This window comes from Equus quagga, chromosome 15 (assembly GCF_021613505.1).
Source record: "Equus quagga isolate Etosha38 chromosome 15, UCLA_HA_Equagga_1.0, whole genome shotgun sequence".
NCBI classification, from domain to species: Eukaryota; Metazoa; Chordata; class Mammalia; order Perissodactyla; family Equidae; genus Equus; species Equus quagga.
In genome coordinates, this window is record NC_060281.1 from 92,412,496 (window position 1) to 92,430,687 (window position 18,192).

Consider the following 18,192-nt stretch of genomic DNA (forward strand, 5'->3'; position numbering starts at 1 on the left):
TAAAGGGCCGTTTATGGGGCGGGCGGGAGCACAGGAAACGGCTTGTTTCTAGCTCAGGACATGATTATTGCCCCTGAACCTGGGCCTGAAGGGCTGAGGGGAGGAGCGTGGAGAGTGCCAGCCCACCCTGGCAGGCTCTCCCATCCCATGACACTTCCTCTTGTGTGCTGCACACCTGGTCTCAATGCACCCCCAGTGTGGCCTGCCCCCTGACTGTGTCCAGTGGACCGAGCTGGGGCCACAGTCCACAGAAGGGCCAGCAAGGCCTCTTCGGGGAATCCAGAGGGTGCAAAGCTGTAATTACAGGGATGGTCACTGTGGCACCTTTGGGGCTGAAAGCTGGGCACAAACCAAATGTCCCACCAACAGGGCACGGTGGGTGGACTCCGGGCTAGCCACAGGAAGGAAAAGTGGCAGCTGCCAAAGACAGCAGCAGGCTGGGCACGTGCCCACAGTGAGGGCGCCTCGGCAGGTCATCCAGAATGCAGGGTGCTGGCAGCGGGTGCCCTGAGAGGTCATTCTGGTTAAACAGCAAACAAGCTCGTGCAGGAACAGTCTGGAAGGAATCCTACCAGCTGTTAACAACGCTTCCTGCTGGGGAGTGCCACCGACGGGAGGGGACTTCTACTTTGTGTTTTATACAAAGCTTTGCACTGTTTTGTTTTACAATAAGCATGAACGTAATTCCTTTAAGAGTGATTTATAAAAAGTATTTTTTCATATCTATAAAAAGAGACAGCTAAAAATGTGGTGAAAGGGAAACGAACAGAAAAAGATGCCAGTGTTCTTCTGTGATATCTGGCGATCGCTGCGGGCCGACAAGCACCCACTGGGCGCCTGCAGTGCGCCAGCACTGCTTGGGGCACTGGGAGACGGCTCCGACCAGCAAGGCAGCCCAAAAGACGCTGGCCGTCTACAACGAGCAGGTGGAGGCCAGACTGCCCGCCGGCCTAGGGCACGAGGTGGGCGGGGACGAGTGGGCAGACTGGGGCACAGGGGGGTGGGGCAGGCTGGGGAAGAGGGTGGGACAATCTGGGCAGAGCTGGTGTGCAGGAGAGGGTGGTGGAGTTGGCCTCTGACGTCCTCCAAAGATGCGTGGATGCCATCACCAAGGTCCTGAGAGGCATGTGCCCAGCGCTGGTTCCCAGGCCCTTCCTTGCAGTCGGGCGGGAGAGAGGTGGCAGGGGCAGCAGTGGGTGCCGGTCCGGCAGAGCATGGGTGGCTGCTGCAGGCAGCAGAGCCAGGCAGTGACACAAACGGGGGATGTAGCAGCACTGGGCGGTCTTCTCCCCACAGCACAGCTGGGGAAATTCACTGTCCAGGGGGCCCGGAGGGGCGCGAGCGGCCTGTTGTGCCCATCCTCGCCCACGGACCAGGAGGGCAGGACCTGGGGATGGTGGGGGAGTCGGAGATGGTCCCTCGGTCAGAGCGGCCTGAGAGACCTTCTCGGCCACCCTCCTCCAGAGGGGCAGGGCTGCCCACGGGCCTCGCAAATCTGTGGCAAAGGTACAGTGGACAATGAGGAAGTCCCGTTGACAACAGAAAAGTCCCAAGCAGGAATGGTAGAGGGTTTTCCCTCACAGGCTGACCTTGACAAGTCCTGCTTGCCTGCACCCCTCAGATGAGAAGGATTCTGAGGGCAACCCAAAAAAGCTGGGAGAGGGCCCAGGTGGACTGCTGATGAGTGCCGGGGGGGAGGGCTGCGGGTCATGGGGCACAAGCCTCCTGTGTCTGTAGTCCTGAGGCCTCTCAAGGCCAGAGGGGAAAGTCTGGTGACTCTGTAGGTACGACCGGCCTTCCAGACGATCACCACAGCGCACCCACCAGCCGGGCAGTGTGGGACCCTGGCGGCCAGTGGGGGTCTTTCCTGGCTCCCGACCCGCTAAAGAGAAGGGCTGAGTGCTGGGCGCAGCATGGTGGGTGGACAGACACGTCACAGAGCTCGGGCTCCATGTCGCCCCTCCAGTCACAGAAGGCAGTGTCCACGCGTGTGTGGGGAGTGGAGGCCTCTGACATAGGCCTCAGCTAACAGCAACCCAGGCCAGAGGGACTCTTGCTCTCCTGGGTCTCAGCTGGACTTCCCTCCATTCCTGTGAGGAGGGGAGAAGTCACATCAACCCAGCACTTGCAGCTGACACTGGGCAGGGCCCCCGCTGGTACCCGCTGGTGACTGCCAGCCAGAGCCTGAGCTTGAATTCCTAGGCCTCTTGTTCAAGGCCTGGTGATCTGGCCCAGGTCGCATTCCAGGTGGTGGAACAGAGCGGGCAAAGGCACAGACTAAGAGAGCCAAAGCCAGGACACGTCCATGGAGCCCGGGATGCCCAGCCTGGCCCATGAGGAGGCTGCCAGGAGGGCAAGGAGAGCCAGGGAGGGAGTCTGAACTGGCAGGTGGGCTCCAGGAGGATACAGGCCTGAGATCAGAGTGATGGAAGAGAGGACAGCAGAGGGCGGTAAGGTAAGGGAATGGGCGAGTCTTGGGACAGAGGATGGTGGACATGGATTGGAGGCCGGAAGCCTGCTCCCCAGCCCCGAGCCGGCGCCTGTACGCACGAATGAGGTCTCCGTCGCCGACCTGGAGCCGGGCGCTGCTCCTCCTTTCCAGGTCCTGTAGCACCGACTGCTCGAACGCCAGGGCGGCCACACGGCTGAAGAACGCCTTCACATTCTCCCCTGCGGGCCCACGAGGCAGCTGTGACCCCCGCCTCTGCCCTTGCCTGCACACGCGTCTGGGTGGGAGCTGGGGGATGCAGGAGGCGGGGCAGCCCACCTCTAGGGCTGCCTGGGCCAGCGAAGTGCGGGGGACAGGGCTGGCCTGGCTCCCACCCGGCTCCAGCCCCCTCCGCAGCCCCACCACCTGCCGTGGCAGCTCCCTTTGATGTCTGAGCCTTGGTTTCCCAGCATCTACTCTTCCAATCAGTTGCTACTGAGCCCCTCCTGTGGGCCAGGCGCTGGGATGTGTGGCGATCAGAGGGGTGCCTGCTCTCCTATAACTTTGAGCATCTGTCCAGTGGGCAGCTGTGAGGATTCATGTGCACTGGCTCCCCATGTCAAGCCTTTGTGTGTCCTCCTCCAGATGAAGGAGGCTGCCCATCTGGGCACAGGGCCAGGGTCCAGCCCCCAACATGCACACCACTCTTGTGTAGCTCACAACCTGTACAACTGCACAGGGCAATCCTGCTTGGTCCATAGGAGGCGCTCAGTGAATGTGCTGTTACTCAGATAAGAGGGCAGATTCTCACAGGGCACCAAGGACACATCAAGAAGGAGCAGAGGGAATCAGGCCCGGGTGCTGCCACATTTTTGTGTTGGCATAGAGGTGGTGCTGCCATGGGTGTTGCCTACCCTTAGCGCTCCCGCTGCCTCACCCAGTCCTGGCCAGATGTCCACCATGGCCCCTCATCTGGGGCAAGGACTACCAGGCGTAACTCCTGAGGCCCCGAGCCCCTGGGGCCTACTATGTGCCGGGCACTACTCATTATTTCTTTCATCCCCCTCAACAACCTGTGTTTTCACTCTATTCTTTGCTTCTCTGCATTTTCTAATTTTTCCTAGTGAATATTTCTGATTTTTATAATCTAAAACATGTTTTTCCATTAAAAATAAAACGAGATGGACAGCATCGCCCTGCTTCCCAGAGGACACTGAGGCTCGGAGACGTGGGCATCTTGCCGGGTAAGCAGTGGCCTGTGGGTGAAGGTGGCTTGGGGGCTGGGGCCCAGGGTGGGGGGACAGCCCGGGTGGGGTGTGGACAAGGGCCGGGGGGCCGTGAGCCACGTCTCAGTGTCTCCCACGATGACTCCCAGGGAAGGGACAGGAGCCCGCTACCAGGCCCTTCTACGTGCAGGCGGTGCCTCCCAGCAGGATGGCACAGTGTCACAGGTGCGGGCTGTGCTCCAACGCCAGCCCTGCCACTTCCTCCCTGTGACCCTGGAAGTGACTTCACAAGGGTAAAATGGACCTGCCTCATGGGTAGGGGCGGTTTCGTGAGAGAACACGGCGGCATAGGGCCAGGGATCACTATTCCTGCCATCCACGGGGCAGGTTCCTCGTTCCTCTCTAGAGACAGGAGACCCTGCTCAGGCAACGGCAGGCCCTGCATTGTCACCAGCAGCTGCCTGTGATGCAGGCCCATGATGGAGCCATAGAAGAAAACGTGTAAGCCTCCCTGATGGCTGGCCCCACACTCACATGGCAACAGACCCGCGCCCACTCACCCGTCTTGGCCGACACCGACCAGTACTCAGCCTGCAGCTCGTTGGCCAGGCGCACGGCCTCCGCTTCCGCCTGCTCACACGCAGCCCCTGACTGGGAGAAGCAGCCCTCCTGACACAGCTCCCTGGCCCTCCTGCTGGGAGGCACCCAGGGTAGGCGGCTGCCCACTGTGCCCCCTCCCTCCCCATCTTGCCCTGGGCTGGGCGGCCCCATGGTAGGGGGATGGGGGATGCCTACCCTGGGGTGAGACCCCCATGGTCCCCAGCAAATCTGGGTGCCAGCTGTCCCTCCCTGACAAGATGAGAACAGGAACCTCAAGTGCCCCGGGGGCTGCAGTCTGCAAATTCCCATCTGGCATGGCAGTGCCACCCCCCATTCCTTAAGCGTGGGCTGAAGGTGATGCATTTTCCCGAGGGCCACCCCAGGCCTCCAGCTCTGCTCTGCTCACCAGAAGGTCCTTCTTGGTTCCCACAAGGAACACGAAGCAGGAGCCTGGCTCGTTCTCCCTCAGCGCGTCCTCCAGCCACTGCCTGGAAAGCACAGAGGGGAGACAGCCTGAGAGATAGCACCTACCCACCTGCAGGGGCCCAGGGGACGGGGGGCAGACCCAGGTCCTCCCCAGGGCTGGGGGCACCCTGACCCACGCTGGCTGAGCGGAGCACTGGGCCTGCGGCTGAAAGGGCCTCGGCTGGACCTCTGGAGGGGGTGGGGATGCAAGAGCACTGGTCAGGGGCGGTGAAGGCCCCGTCCTGGCCCTGTGTCAACTTGGGCGAGTCCTGCACGTCCATAAGCTGGCACAGCTGCTCCGGCCTCCCTCTCAGGGTTTGGAGACGCTGGATGCAAATGCCCAAACAAAAGTGAGGCAACGGGGGCTTCAGCCCACTCGATGGGCGATTCCCGGGAGCAGCAGGAAGGCTCCTGGAACTGCTCATGTGGCCAGCTCTCTGCCCAAGACAGCACGTGCTAAGTCCCATCCCTTCAGACAGGACCGGCTGTGTAATTTGCAGGGGCCAGGGCAAAGTAAAAATGTGAGGCCCCTCATCCAACAATTATTAAGGCTTTCAAGACAGCGACCACAGAGCATTAAGGCAAGCACCCGCCCCTGTGTGGCTGTGCTGGCCGTGCCCTGAGCAGACCCTGCCCTCAATGGATGGGTACAAATCTTGAGGTATAACAAGGCAACTGGACAGTATGCGGCCTGTGGGTGGTCCATTCTGACAAGTGAGCCAGTCACTCACACCCATGGGCCCAGGCCTGGGAAACCCTGCCAGGTAGTTTCCCGAGCTTAGGGGGACCCCAGGGGCCACAGAGCCCAGACTTGCCTGGTGTGCTCCAGAGTCTGCACGTCACTGAGGTCAAAGGCCGTGATGATCACTGCACACACGGGAAAGAGCCACGAGCCGTCAGCGACAGGTGAGGCAAACACAAGGGGCTCCCCTCGGTGGCTCCCTGCTCCCCAAGAGGAGGCCAGAGGGAAGCCCAGCTCCTGCAGAAATGCTGGGTGGCGCCTCAGGCACTCAGCCCTGGACCTCACCATGGAGACTGGGAGGGAGACACTCCATGGCTTCCCCTTGGGACCCACTCTCCCACCGCCAGCTCCCACCCACACCCAGCAGCCCAGCCACAGTGGGGAATCCAGGGGGCAAGAGGAGGTGGGCATGGAGCTCGTGGGCTCCTGCATTCAAATCTCCCCTCCTCCACTTACGGCTAAGGAGCTCGGTGAGGGCCTTAACCCTGAGAGCCTCAGTTTCCCCATCTGTGACACGATGAGAATGATACCTCTAGCTCTCAGGGTTGCTGTGAGGATTAAGTGAGAGCAGCTATTTTAAAAGCTCCTGGTGCAGGGCCTGATGCGAGTCGACCAGTGGCAGCTACGGCTGTGAGGGCGATTAGCAACAACCAGCTTTGGGGAAACAACTTCTGGGGAGCCGGGTGGGCAGAACACTGGGAGATACAGCCCGCGCCCCCCAATTCCTCTTGTCATTGGCCCCACCCTGGGCCTGTGGTGCCCAGGGAGGCTGGGACCCCACTGGGATCCTGAGGGCAGCCCCACTTGGAGGACACTGCAGAAAGGCGTGCCGTCTCCTGGTCCCGGGGGGTGTGAGCAGGCTGGACAAGCTCTCCTCTGCACCTTGGCTGCAGGCTGCAGGCTCCTCCCACAGAGGGGCCGGAAGTGAAGGGGGAAACTGATGATGGTGGTGATGGGGGCTGCGGCGGCTGGGTGCAGGGCTGTGTCGAGTGCCTCACACCTCTCATCCCCACAGGGTGTCAGCCACCCGAGAAGAGAGAGGCCGCAGTGGACATGGCCAAGCTGACTTCTAACCCACAGCAGAGATGCTTGTGGTTTGTCTCCCATTTTTGCTTTTTTCAAATCTTAATGAAAATGTTGATTTTTTACACCAGGACTGCATAGACATAACTGTGCCTCATAATCTGAGTTTGGTTTGGGTTACTTTGGACAGTTTTCTCCCATCTCCCACTGAAACCCCTTCCTATCTGCTTCCTGGGCCAGGGAGGCTGGAGTCGGGAGCTTCTGCTGCCGCCGCCTGCTGACCAGGAGGCCTGCCCAGTGCCCGGGCCGTCTGCTGCCCTGACCTGGGGGTGGAGCCCTCCTGCGCTCACCCCCATTTCTCCCCTCTGGCCTAGCCTCTCTCCCACCTCCTCCTGGAGTCAACTCTGCTCTTCTTTTCTGGGTCTCTGGACATGTACTTCCCCCTGAGTGTCTTTCTGAGCTGAAACTGAGCTGAGACTTACGAGGAGCACCCACCGCCACAGGGTCCCTGCAGAGTGTGACTGCAGAGGCCAGCCCGCACTGGAAGGCAGCTTCCCCGTCCCCCAGGACCGGCCCGGGGGGTGTTCTCAGTGGTGCTCAGAGGACACATTTGGTGCCTCCGCAGAGCACCTGGACTTCTCGTCATTGAGACCAGTGGGGAGCCCCCACTGCATGTGCCCGAGGCCCCACCATTGCCATCACCCAGCTGCTCACCCTGCGCACCCCGGTAGTAGGCGGAGGCGATGCACTTGAACTTTTCCTGCCCTGCTGTGTCCCAGCTGTGTGGTGGCAGAGAGAGAAATGGAAAGAGAGGTGGTAGATTAAGCAACTGCAGTGGTCTGAGCCAGCAGAATGGTAGGGCCAGGGGCAGGCAGACCTGAGGGCCCACGCCAGCTGCATGGGCCTCAGGAAGTGCCTGCTGCCAGCCAGCCATCCCGCCCCCCAATTCCTTATGATCTCCTCCTGGGGTGCCCCACAGGGGAATTCCCTGGCTGGATTCACCATGTCCACGGGGGAGAGGCACGGCCTTCTGAGTTCCACTGCCCAGATGAAGGGAGTTGTAGCTCAGTCCCTCTGACTAGGCCATTAAAGAGGAGAATACACTCTCTGATGTACCGCTCTGCAGATGTGCAAGTCCACTGTAAGGGAGGCCCTGGGATTAGGCCAGACCTGCCAGCTGTGGCTCTTACTAGCTCATGTGTGACTAGGCCATGGCTTCACGTTCCACACTGCAGGGGAGGGGATGCTCAGCTCCCCGCGTGGGGGGAGGGGGTGTCTAACAGGGACATGGTTTGCATCTCCTGGGTGACTCTGATCAGTTAGCTCTGGTTCTCTGGAAAAGCTGAGCCCTGGCTCCATGGAAAAGAATGCAACAATCCATTAATGAGGCCTGCCATTGGGCACAGTATAGGAGAGTGGGGAGTACATGCTGAGATCTACTGGCCCTGGTTTAGAAACAGGCAGGAGGTCAGTAGGTAGGACTGAATCTGAAAATCCATCCTGTTTTTAAATCAACAGATCAAAATTGAACTTTTCTCAGTAAACCAAAAAGTAAACAAGCCATGAATAAGACATCAATGGTCGGGAATTTTTTCAGGTGATCCAGCATGATGCCAGCTGAGTGGGGAGCTAGAAGGGTGGCCTAGAGGTGGGGCCAGTTGGGTGGCTGGCAATGACCTCAATGAGAGGCCAACCCAGGACAGTGTCCCTCTTTTGTCCTGGGCCCTCTAATTAGATATGGCCTGTGGTCACAATGGTGAGCCCAGCCACAGGCCACTCTCTGCCTGGCTCTTTGCTCCTCTCAGCTCTCCTGGCTCCAGGCCCCCTGGTCCTGCAGCCCTGCATTTTCAAGCCTCTTCTGCTCTGGTCTGACCGTGTACTCTCCCTGGGGTGAGAGTTGGTGGTACCATCTGGCTCCAGGCTACACTGGGGCTGACCTCAGAGAAGGGGGCAGAGTCTCGACAGAGTTGGGGGCTGAGGTCCAGGAGAGGGTGAGCTCCATCTTGATTGCCACGGATCCCCAGGCCCAGCCCAGGCAGGGCATGGAGGACTGAAGACGAAACCAGAGGAGCAGGCATGGACTCCAGAGAGAGAGAAAGGAGAAGGGGACAGGACAGAGGCCTGGTGAACGCCAGCAGACAAGGGGAGGGGGGCAGGGACAGCCACGCAGGAGAGCGAGAGGGGGAGGGGGCCACACAGGAGAGCCTGGGATGGGCAGGGAGCCCTGCAGGAGGAGCAGGGCTAGAGATGTGGGCAGGTCTGCAGCATCCTGCAGGTGCCAGAGGAGAGGGAAGGCAAGTTCCAGAGCTCTGGTGGGAGAGCGTGAGCCTGGGGGAGAGACTCTGGGCTGTTCTGAGGGAAACCAGAGGGGAGGGGCCTAAGCCAGTGGGCTCCTGAGAGGCAGAGGCATGGAGGCTGGCAGGGAAGAAGACAGACAGAGGGAGAGAGGCAGGGGGAGTGGAGTGAGGGCAGTGGGGTGAGTGTTGGCCCATTTGCCAGATGGGAACAGAGGCTCAGAGGTCTGAAGTGACTTGCCAAAGGCCACCCTGCTGGCCTGGCAAGTGGGATCATGGATGGCCAGGCAGGGGAGTGGCAGGGACCAGGAGCCAGAACCTGGGAAGTAGGGGGGCATCAGGGGAGAATGGGGGTAGGTCGTGGGTGGGCACATCAGGCTATGAGGACTTTTCTAGGTCCCACAAATAACACAAGACACCTGTCGGGACTGAGGGAGCATCCACGGCCTCAGGGAACTGGGGGAGCCCAGTTTCACACCACCATCCCAGGCCTGCTTGTCTGGACAGGGCCTTGCTGAGCACCACGGGGCAGAGTCGAGGAGCTCGCCAAGACCCTCTCCAGGGGTCTCCGTGGAGTCCCCCCACAAGCTACACAGGAAACCGCACAACACAATGGCAACTCACATCTGGAGACTGTAGGGAACCCCAGCGATCTCAAAGCGCTCGATTTCAAAGTCCACCCCGATGGTGGCCTTGTAGTCACGGTCAAAAACATTCTTGCAAAACCTGTGGGAGCCGAGGAAACCATCAGAGACGCTGTGCACAAAAGCTTCGCTCATGACAGTGAAAGTCTGGAGGCAACAGAAAGTCCACCCACAGGGAATCACTAAGGAGATGACGGTCCATGGAGACCACAGACGAACGGACAGACAGCCGACAGGAACTATGTGGAGGAAGAGAGACTGCAGCAGCCCGGACAGCAAACACCGCAAGTCAGGGACAGGGAAAGAGAAACCGGTATCCATTTGCAGCAAGGGCAGGGCGGTGTGAGCCGTGGCCCCAGGGGGACAGTGTGACCAGTGCCAGGCTCCTGGTTGCCACACTCTGCCTGATCCCACCATCTCCCTCATTTCTTGCACCCCCTCTGCAACAAGTGTGGTTCTCAGCAGCCACAGTCTCAACTACAACGTCATCTGAGCCTCCCAGGCAAAGGGTGACAACCTGGTGCTGGAAGGTGTGGCCAGTGAGCGCACCTGTGGATGAGGCTGGTCTTGCCCACGTAGAGATCGCCAACGACAACCACCTTGGAGAGTTTGAGCCTGTCAGGAATACGGCCGTGTTGCTCTCAAGCAGGGTCACGAGACATCTTCACACACGCGGGCCCTTGCTCCCCTGTGCTCCCACCCGTGAACCACCCCACAATACCAGACACAGGACAGGCCACCTGCTGAGACACTCTGGGATGTCTCTCCCCCTCAGAAGGGAGCCAGGAGAGCCTGCATTTGTTCTGGGGATGCTGCTGTCCCTGGGTCTGTACCCCTGATCTCGCTGGGCCCAAGTCCCTGTTGCGAGGATTAGAAATGGCCACGATGAGAGGCTGAGGGAGCAGAGGGAAGAGCCCCAGGTGAAGCTGTGTCCAAGCAGGGGGCACAGCCAGGACCCTGGAACACACTGAGGGTGCGGACACAGCGCCACTGTGCAGGGGACACAAGCACAGACGGCAGAGCCCCTGCGCGTCCTACCCAGCCTGGGGCTGGGTGCCTGACAGGCTCCTGCTCCTCGCAAACACACTCACTGAGCAGGACACTACTGTCACCCACTCCTTTGGAGGGGCCTGCAAGGGCCAGACAGGCCATGTGGTGAGTCGTGGACAGGACTCAGGTCTGCATGTCCGGGCTCTGGCTTGAGGCACAACAGCTCTGAGGTTCTTGGGCTCTCTGGGGACCCTGCTCACTGAGAACTGCTGCCACCTTGCTGTGTGTGCCCTGCACTCCCCCCAGCAGCTTTCCTGGGACTATTGATGGTGCTTCAAGAGTTTCCACAGCTCACGCTAAAGCTCAACAGGTCAACATCTGACCGGGGACTTCCTCTGCCTTCAGACAGCAAAAGGGCACCTATGTCACCTGGTGAGCTGGTGCAGCTCAACCGGCCAAGTCTGTGAGGGCGGAGGCCGTGTCTCCTCTGTTCCCAGGCAGCCTCTAATTCTGGAACAGGGTGGCCCTGACTTGGCTTTTCAGAGGAAGGAGTAAAGGTACTGCCAAGGTATGTGGGGGTACCCTCTGTGCCTCAGTCTCCCCATCTCCCAGTGCTGTCATGAAGGCTCAGGGAGATAATCTTTGCGAAGCACCTGGTATGGAACCAGCACTCTCGAATCAGTGGCCATCACTCTCATCCCACGACCACGGCTGCTTTGGCCATCCTGACCTGAGCCTCACCTCACTTTGTGCCGTCTTGGGACCCTCAGAGCTGGGACTCTGCTGTGGCCTCCCCACACCTGTGTGACACCTCTGAGCTCAGCCATGTCCCTGAGCAGACTGTGAGCTCCTCAGGGTGAGGGCAAAAGCAGGCCCTTGTACCTGCTTGTTACAAGAAGCGACTGTCGAGCTAGCCCTGATGGCCTAGTGGTTAAAGTTCAGTGTGCTCCACTTGGGTGGCATGGGTTCAGTTCCGGGCACCAAACACCACTCTTCTGTCAGTAGCTGTGCTGTGAGCCATCGATGTGAGCCAGGCTCACACAGAAGAACTAGAAGGACCCACAACTAGGATATGCAACTACATGCTGGGGCTTTTGGCATCAGATGTTAGCTCAGGGTCAATGTTTCCAGAAAAAAAAAAGAAGTGACTGTTGTAAGATCCCTGTGCTGGCAGTGCCAGGTGCTGCAGGAACAAGGTGGTGCCAGGTGCCAGGTGCTACCGAGGCAGGAACAGGACAGACATGGCCCCGGCCCTCATGGGCTAGGTCTAGTGAGGAAACCAGACAGGCAGACTGGCAATTCCATGAGAGAAGCATGTGGGGCACAGGGCGGGCCCCCCGCCCAGCCCAGGCTGGGAGGCAGAGTAGCCAGGAGGCTCAGAGAAGGGCCCAGAGGACCCGACACTCTACAGAGACCTGAAAAGTAAGAAGACATTCCCGACACAGGAAACAGACACATGCTGAGACCTCGCGCTGACAAATCACGGCCCAGCTTGCTGAGAGGAGGGAAAGCTGTTCGGTATGGCAGAGGTGTCGAGGAAAGCCAGACGGGATTCCCAGGCATCTTCAGGCCTGTACTGGGCTGCACCGGCACAGCCTAAGTGGTTCATTTGTTCCCTCACACATTCAATCACGCACCCATTCCTTCCTGCCATCTCCCCACATCCTGTACCCCTGGGTCGAGGCGGCACTCACCCGACGGTCCCCGTGTTCCTGCGCTGGCAGGCGGCGCTGACCTGCCCGTGGAAGTGCTCCTTGAGCTGCAGGCAGGCGTCTGGCATGTAGCACTGGAAAGAGACAGGCAGGCAGGCGGGCACATGATCCTGCGAAGCTGCAGCCCCACCACTGAGCAGGGCAGCGAGGTGGTGACTTACTCCCCAGCGTCCCTCCTTCCCGAGGCTCCAGGCTGCCAGCCTCATTAGCTTCCCTGATCCCGCTGTCACCTCTGTCTCTACCGTGTCAGCAGCCTCGAGACTCCAGGGTCTCGTGAGCTCCCAGGAGCAGCAGCAGGCCGGGCCAGACCAAAGAGGCCAGGCGGGGACTCCGCAGGTGCTCGCTGGGGGCGGCCGGGCCCTTGCTGCGGGCGGGCCCTTGCTGCGGGCGGGCCCTTGCTGCGGGCGGGCGGCAGGCCTCCATTCTCAGGTCCTCGGGTGAGATTAGGCGTCGGCTCTCAGGGCCCTTGTAGCTCCTAGACCCCACCCCCACCCCTTCTACAGATCTCTCATGCCATTCTTATTTTTAAAATATGCATATATGCGCATGGAAAGTGCCCTGGAAGGCACTTTCAATCTTCCACATTTCTTGGAAGGCAGAACTGGGAAGTGGTTTAAGAGCACGGCCACAGGGTCAGGAAGACCTGTGTCCACCCCTAGCTGCTGTGTGACCCTGGGCAGTTGCCTAACGTCTCCAAACTTTAATTTCCCCATCTGTCAAACCTCAGAGACTTGGGGGCACAAAATGAGATACTGTTTGTAAAGCTATCAGCACAGAGCCAGCCTGGAACACACCAAAAGCTCGACAAACGTCTGTGGCTATTAAGACACCATGACATGTGTCAAAGGCACATTCGTTTTATAATTAGAAAAAATGATATTGAACAAACTACAGATTCCCATTACGCTTTGCTCTCAGATTGGCTGAGGCTAAGTACGGAGTGTGGTGAAGACACGGGGAGAAGGGCACTGTGAAGGGGAGACTGCTGATGTGCTCTGCTGTGACATGCAGCGGTCCCCCCGGACAGCTGTTGTGTCCCTCAGGGTACTGCCGGACCCACAGCTCCCCCGTGGCCGGGCTCGGCCCTCTCCCCTAGTCCTGGCGTTTCTTCTGAGTGCTCAGGCATGGAGACGGGCTCTGCTCTGGCTCCAGGGGTGACTGAGGCAGCAGGGACAGTGGAAGGAGCTTTGCCAAAGGGCAAGCTAAGAAACCTCACTGAGCCCACCTCCTCATCTGTAAGTGGGCCCCCTCCTGACAGCAGCTCTTCACCTGGGCATCAGAGGATTAGATGGGAAATGCAGGTGAACAGCCAGCCTCGCAGACCACATCACGCAGAAGCGTGTCAGCTGCCTCGTGAGAAAGCTTGCTGCTCTTCTATGTCAGCCCCAAGCTGGGGGCCGGCCTGGACGTGGTGGTCAGCAGAGGGGCCCCACCATTGGAAGTACTGGAGAGGTGTAATAAGGAAGGCGAGGCAGGAAGTGTGAGCTGATTTGACAGAGAGGGAAACCGAGGCTCCTGGAGTAAAGGTAAGGACTTGCCCCACCTGCTGTCGAATGTCTCAGTTCTGAAGTTGTGTGACCCTGGGGTACAGGATGAACTTGGCCAGCAGTGGCCTGTGACCCCTGACTGCCACAGGCAGTTGGGGGAGAATCTCACCTTCTGTGGAAACAGGACAAAAGCCCCAGGCCTCTTCCCACGATAGGCTCTGGAGTCAGCCACAGCTGGATCAAGTCCTGGCTCCACCATGCCCAGCTGTGTGACCTCAGGCAGCCCTCCCTACCTCTCTGAGCCTCCCTTCCTGCTCTGTAAACGGGATCCTTTGTCCCGCGAGACCTGGACTGTTTTGTGCGGATCACGCTTCCCTTCCTTTTGGCTCATTAGACACCAGTCTCTGGCATCCCTGGGTACACTGTTAAGCTCTGGAGGGAAGCAACTGCCTGGGCCTCTGAGGAGACGGCAAGTCCTGGGGGACTTGTCATGAGTCTGAGGCACCAAGCCTGTCTCTGTGGCTGTGTAGAGAAAGAACTCCAGGGGGAAGGCACAAGAATGGGAGGAGGAGAGACTGCAGACCCCAGATACCCAGAGCCGACAGTCACCTCCCTCCTCCCTACCAGCCTGGGCACAGAATTCAAAAGATACAGGGGCCACTGGGTGGAGAGGAGTTCTCCTTCCATGCCTGTCCCAGGCCACACGGAGGCAACCACCGACAGCAGATCTTATGTGCCCTTTCAGGGGTATTTTCTGCGTGTGTAAGCAAACACATACATTTCTCTCTCCCGTCTCCTTTGTTTCACACATGAGAGTGTGCTCCACACGGCTCCATTCCTTGCATTTTTACTTGATGATTTACTTTGGCTTGCATCACACATCAGCACCGGAAGAGGTGCCACATTCTTCCTCACTTCTCTGTCAGCAAGTAGCATTTTGCTGTCTAAGCAGCCCCCTTTCGAGGATATTTATGTTGTGTCTGATCTTCTGATTTATAAATGTGGCAACGCCTGGCCTCGAATGGCTGGATGAGGAGGTGGGGGCATCTGCAGTATTGGGAAATACTGTCCCACTGCCCCGCCAGAGGCTGCACTGACTTGCATTCCCTGCTGCAACTAATACTGGATTTTAATACAGATGGAGGAGAGCTGTGAGTTCTCAGCAGGAACCAAAGGCAGAATGGTAAGCGAGGAGAACCCTGGACTTGGTGTCAGGAAACTGGAGAGTTTTGATAACAGTAATGATAATAATGAAAACAACAGTAACCACAACTCAGGCAAAGGAGCTCCTGTTTACCATGAGCCAGGTGCCCAATGTGAGAGGAATTATCCTTGTGTGTCAGTGGCTCTGAGAGGTTGAGTAACTTGCCCATAGTCACACAGCTTAATGACAGAGTCAGGATTCACACCCAGGACTGTCTGACTGACTGCAAGGTCCATGCCCTTAACCTCCATGCCACACTGCCTCCTGGTGTCACCCTTAACTTGCTGGCCCACCTTGGGCAAGTCAACCCCAGGTCTCCCAGCTTCTCCAGAAGTCTGATAAGTCCCTGGGGGCTGTCAGTGAGGGCTGACCTCCCCACTTCACCTGCTTTGTTTCTGGTGGTGAGTGCAGGTGGGGACGCTGGATGTGGCTGTGGTGTCAGGGGAGCAATGCACACATAAAGGGCTGGCCTAATGACTCTACCTTAGGGAAGCTGGTGATGACACGGTCCCGGCTCACAGGGGGCCCCAAAGGCATCAGGGAGGACCTCATCCTTGCAGTCCTGTGGACCCAACCAGGGAAAAGAGAGTTAGGGAGGTGTGCAAATCCCTGGGGACTCACACATAAGTTTATGCCTAACTTTTCAGTAGCTCTTCTTTCTCCTGAGGAAGATGGTCCCTGAGCTAACATCTGTTGCCAATCTTCCTCCTTTTGCTTGAGGAAGATTCACCCTGAGCTAACATCCGTGCCAGTCCTCCCCTATTTTGTATGTGGGTCACCACCACAGCATGGCCGTGGAGGAGTGGTGTAGGTCCACACCCGGGAATGGAACCTGGGCTGCCAAAGAAGAGTATGTGGAACCTAATAGGCCATGGGGCTGGCCCCATTCAGCAGCTTTAAAAACAGATCCAGGCCTCCTTCTCTGTCAGGACTATCTGCTGGAGGTCATCTCTTTCAATCTGCAGGCAGTACTGTGGGGTGGGGGTGCTGGGGAGACCAGGCCTGCATGGCCCTGCCTGGGAGTCCTTAAGACAGGCGTCTCCTCCAGTCTGGCGTCCAACCAGGAGCGGCTCCTCTCTGAGGTCATCACTGGGGTGCGAGTGAGGCATGGCACCAATGCTAGGCTGCGCACCACAGCCCGGGGAAGAGAAGTAGAACGGGGAGGGGTGCCCTGATCCTAGTCTCTAAGGGATGAGGCCCTGGGTGGCCTGGGGCCTCAGGTTTCAGCCCAGAGACCCGTTTGAGGACGTCCCCCAGCGCCGGGCTCCTCACGCCTATTCCACAGCCTTGCTCTCCTCCTGTCCGCCCCCTCCCCCCACTAGGGTGGCCTTGACCGAGGCCTGCTGCCCTCCCTATCTGACCTGCTCTTTCCAGGACCAGAACCGGCCTGGCCCAGGGCGGGCGCGTAGAAAGAGGCGGCTCCGGGGCCCAGGCCGCGTTCAGGTTATGGCGGCAGGAGGTGGGCAGGGGACGCGGAGTGCTCCCGACGCCAGCCTGGGACGCGCCCTCACGGGGGGCGCCGAGGGGGGCACAGAGCGGGCGGCGGACTCACCCGCTGCGGCTGCAGAAGCTCGGGGCTCCGCGCTGCCTGGTCGGGCTGGGCCAGCGGCGGCGATCACCATGGCAACGGGCGCCACTAGGGACCCGCGGCGTCCGACGAATCCCGAACGTCTGGGGCGGGGTCTGGGTGGAGTTCACCGCGGTAAGAGTCCCACGAGCGGCCTGCTCCAGCGATCACCCTAGCAACCAAAGCCTCCCGGGAGCCACCGGAAGCTGCTGGTCCGCGGCCAGAGCGCCGGCGACCATCGCGGCAACGAGGGCGGGGCCGGATAGGCTGGCTGTGGTGGGGCCGGGGCCGCCGGGGGTGGAGCCGGGGTTCCGGGGGCGGGGTCTGGGCGGGGCCGACCGTGGAGAGACTCGCGCACCCGATCTCCCTGGCGATCACCGCGGCTGGGCGGGGTGGTGGCTCAAACTGGTAGGGATATGCGAAATGTTTAAGTATTTATTTTCATAATATATTAAATATTATTTTTCTGGTTATCTAAATATTTCGTGTTTTTCTTTATATATTGGTATGGAGGGATCTTGAAGATCCCTTGACCACTTTCTCTCACGTCCCATATCTGACCTTTCAGTAAATCCTGTAGGTTCTACCCCAAAAATGTGTACAGTATCCTCTCTCTCTCTCCCTCTTCCAGTGGTATCACCCTGGTCCGAGCATCATCTTCTCTCCCCTTAACTGGCCTCCCTGCTTGCACCCTTGCCCTCTCCTGTTCCCAGTGCAGCAGCTCCAGAGATCCTTCTATTGAGACTGAGATCAGATCATGTCAGTCCTCGGCTCCAAACCCTCCAGTGCCTCTTCATCTCTCTCAGATTAATGAAGTCTTTACAATAGCCCAAGAGACCCCACGTTATTTGTTCCCGCTCCATTTCCTCTCTCATCTCATCTCCTACTTAGCCCCATCCCCATCCCACACATGCTCCACTGGCCTCCTTGCTGTCCATCCTACACCCCAGACACTGGGGTGTTCGCACTGGCTGTTCCCTAGACCTGCAATACTTTCCCCCCAGATGCCCACATCGCTCCCCTCCCTCACCTTCTTCAAGTTTGCTCAGCTGTCACCTCGAGATGAGGCCTCCCCTAAGCACCTTGTTGACAATAGCAGCATCCTCCCAACCCCTTATTCTGCTCTATTTCTCCCAGGCACTTACTATTTTCCAACATATTATATAACCTATTGTTTATGTTGCTGGTCTGTCTCCCTCCATTGAGAGCACTGAGCAGGCCTTTTTGTGTTCAGTTCATCAATGTGGCGCACCGGCCAAACTGTACTGAGTGCTAAATGTTAAATGAGTAAACGAATGTTAAATTTAAAAAAAGGTGGAGAACAGTGTTTGAAGTATGCTGCCACAACATTAAAAAGTAAATGAATCATATTTACTCGTATAAGTCTAGCTCATCTTTGGAAAGATACCAGTGGTTGCCATGAGCAAGGACAGCCCATCGGCTGGGGACCAAGAAGGGAGGCAGACATTTACTTTCACACCTTTTGGGTTTTCCTCTGTGTGCGTATATTGCCTATTCAATAAATAACTCAAATGAAAACAAACAATTTGGAACACAGGAATTAGTCACATCCCCCATCGCTGGCTCTTCCAGGTCAGCCCTGATGAATTTCAACGTGCTTTCCTCCTTCAGGTCTTCCCCACGGGCGCCTCCTCTGTGCAGTCACAGCATGGGAGCTCTTGCTGTGGCACTGGCATTTGATGCGAGTCCGGCACCTGCAGCAGCCAGGAATGGACAGGCCTACCATTTACTGGCCTTAATCTGCATAGGTCTCAATCTAATGATGCCTGAATATCATGTCCCTGGCTTC

The 18,192-nt window shown here is 58.5% G+C and overlaps 1 protein-coding gene across 5 annotated transcripts; it reads right to left on the reverse strand.

The window, feature by feature from the left end:
• RAB36 (RAB36, member RAS oncogene family) lies at nucleotides 1–16,516 on the reverse strand. 5 transcript variants are annotated; one of them, XM_046640708.1, is made up of 11 exons: nucleotides 16,368–16,513; nucleotides 15,299–15,377; nucleotides 12,107–12,198; nucleotides 9,972–10,037; nucleotides 9,403–9,504; nucleotides 7,199–7,263; nucleotides 5,535–5,586; nucleotides 4,661–4,742; nucleotides 4,215–4,305; nucleotides 2,551–2,670; nucleotides 1–1,387 (listed from the first exon to the last, which is right to left on the reverse strand). In XM_046640708.1, the coding sequence occupies exons 2-11, from the start codon at nucleotides 15,365–15,367 to the stop codon at nucleotides 951–953; spliced, it is 1,176 nt and encodes a 391-aa protein (XP_046496664.1). In that variant the 5' UTR covers nucleotides 15,368–15,377; nucleotides 16,368–16,513; the 3' UTR covers nucleotides 1–950. The 5 variants fall into 5 exon arrangements, with proteins under 5 accessions (XP_046496664.1, XP_046496665.1, XP_046496667.1 ...); XM_046640709.1 differs by having other exon boundaries at nucleotides 962–1,387; nucleotides 2,573–2,670; nucleotides 16,368–16,514; XM_046640711.1 differs by having other exon boundaries at nucleotides 1,246–2,090; nucleotides 2,573–2,670; nucleotides 16,368–16,516.
• Between the last annotated feature and the right edge of the window lie 1,676 nt (nucleotides 16,517–18,192).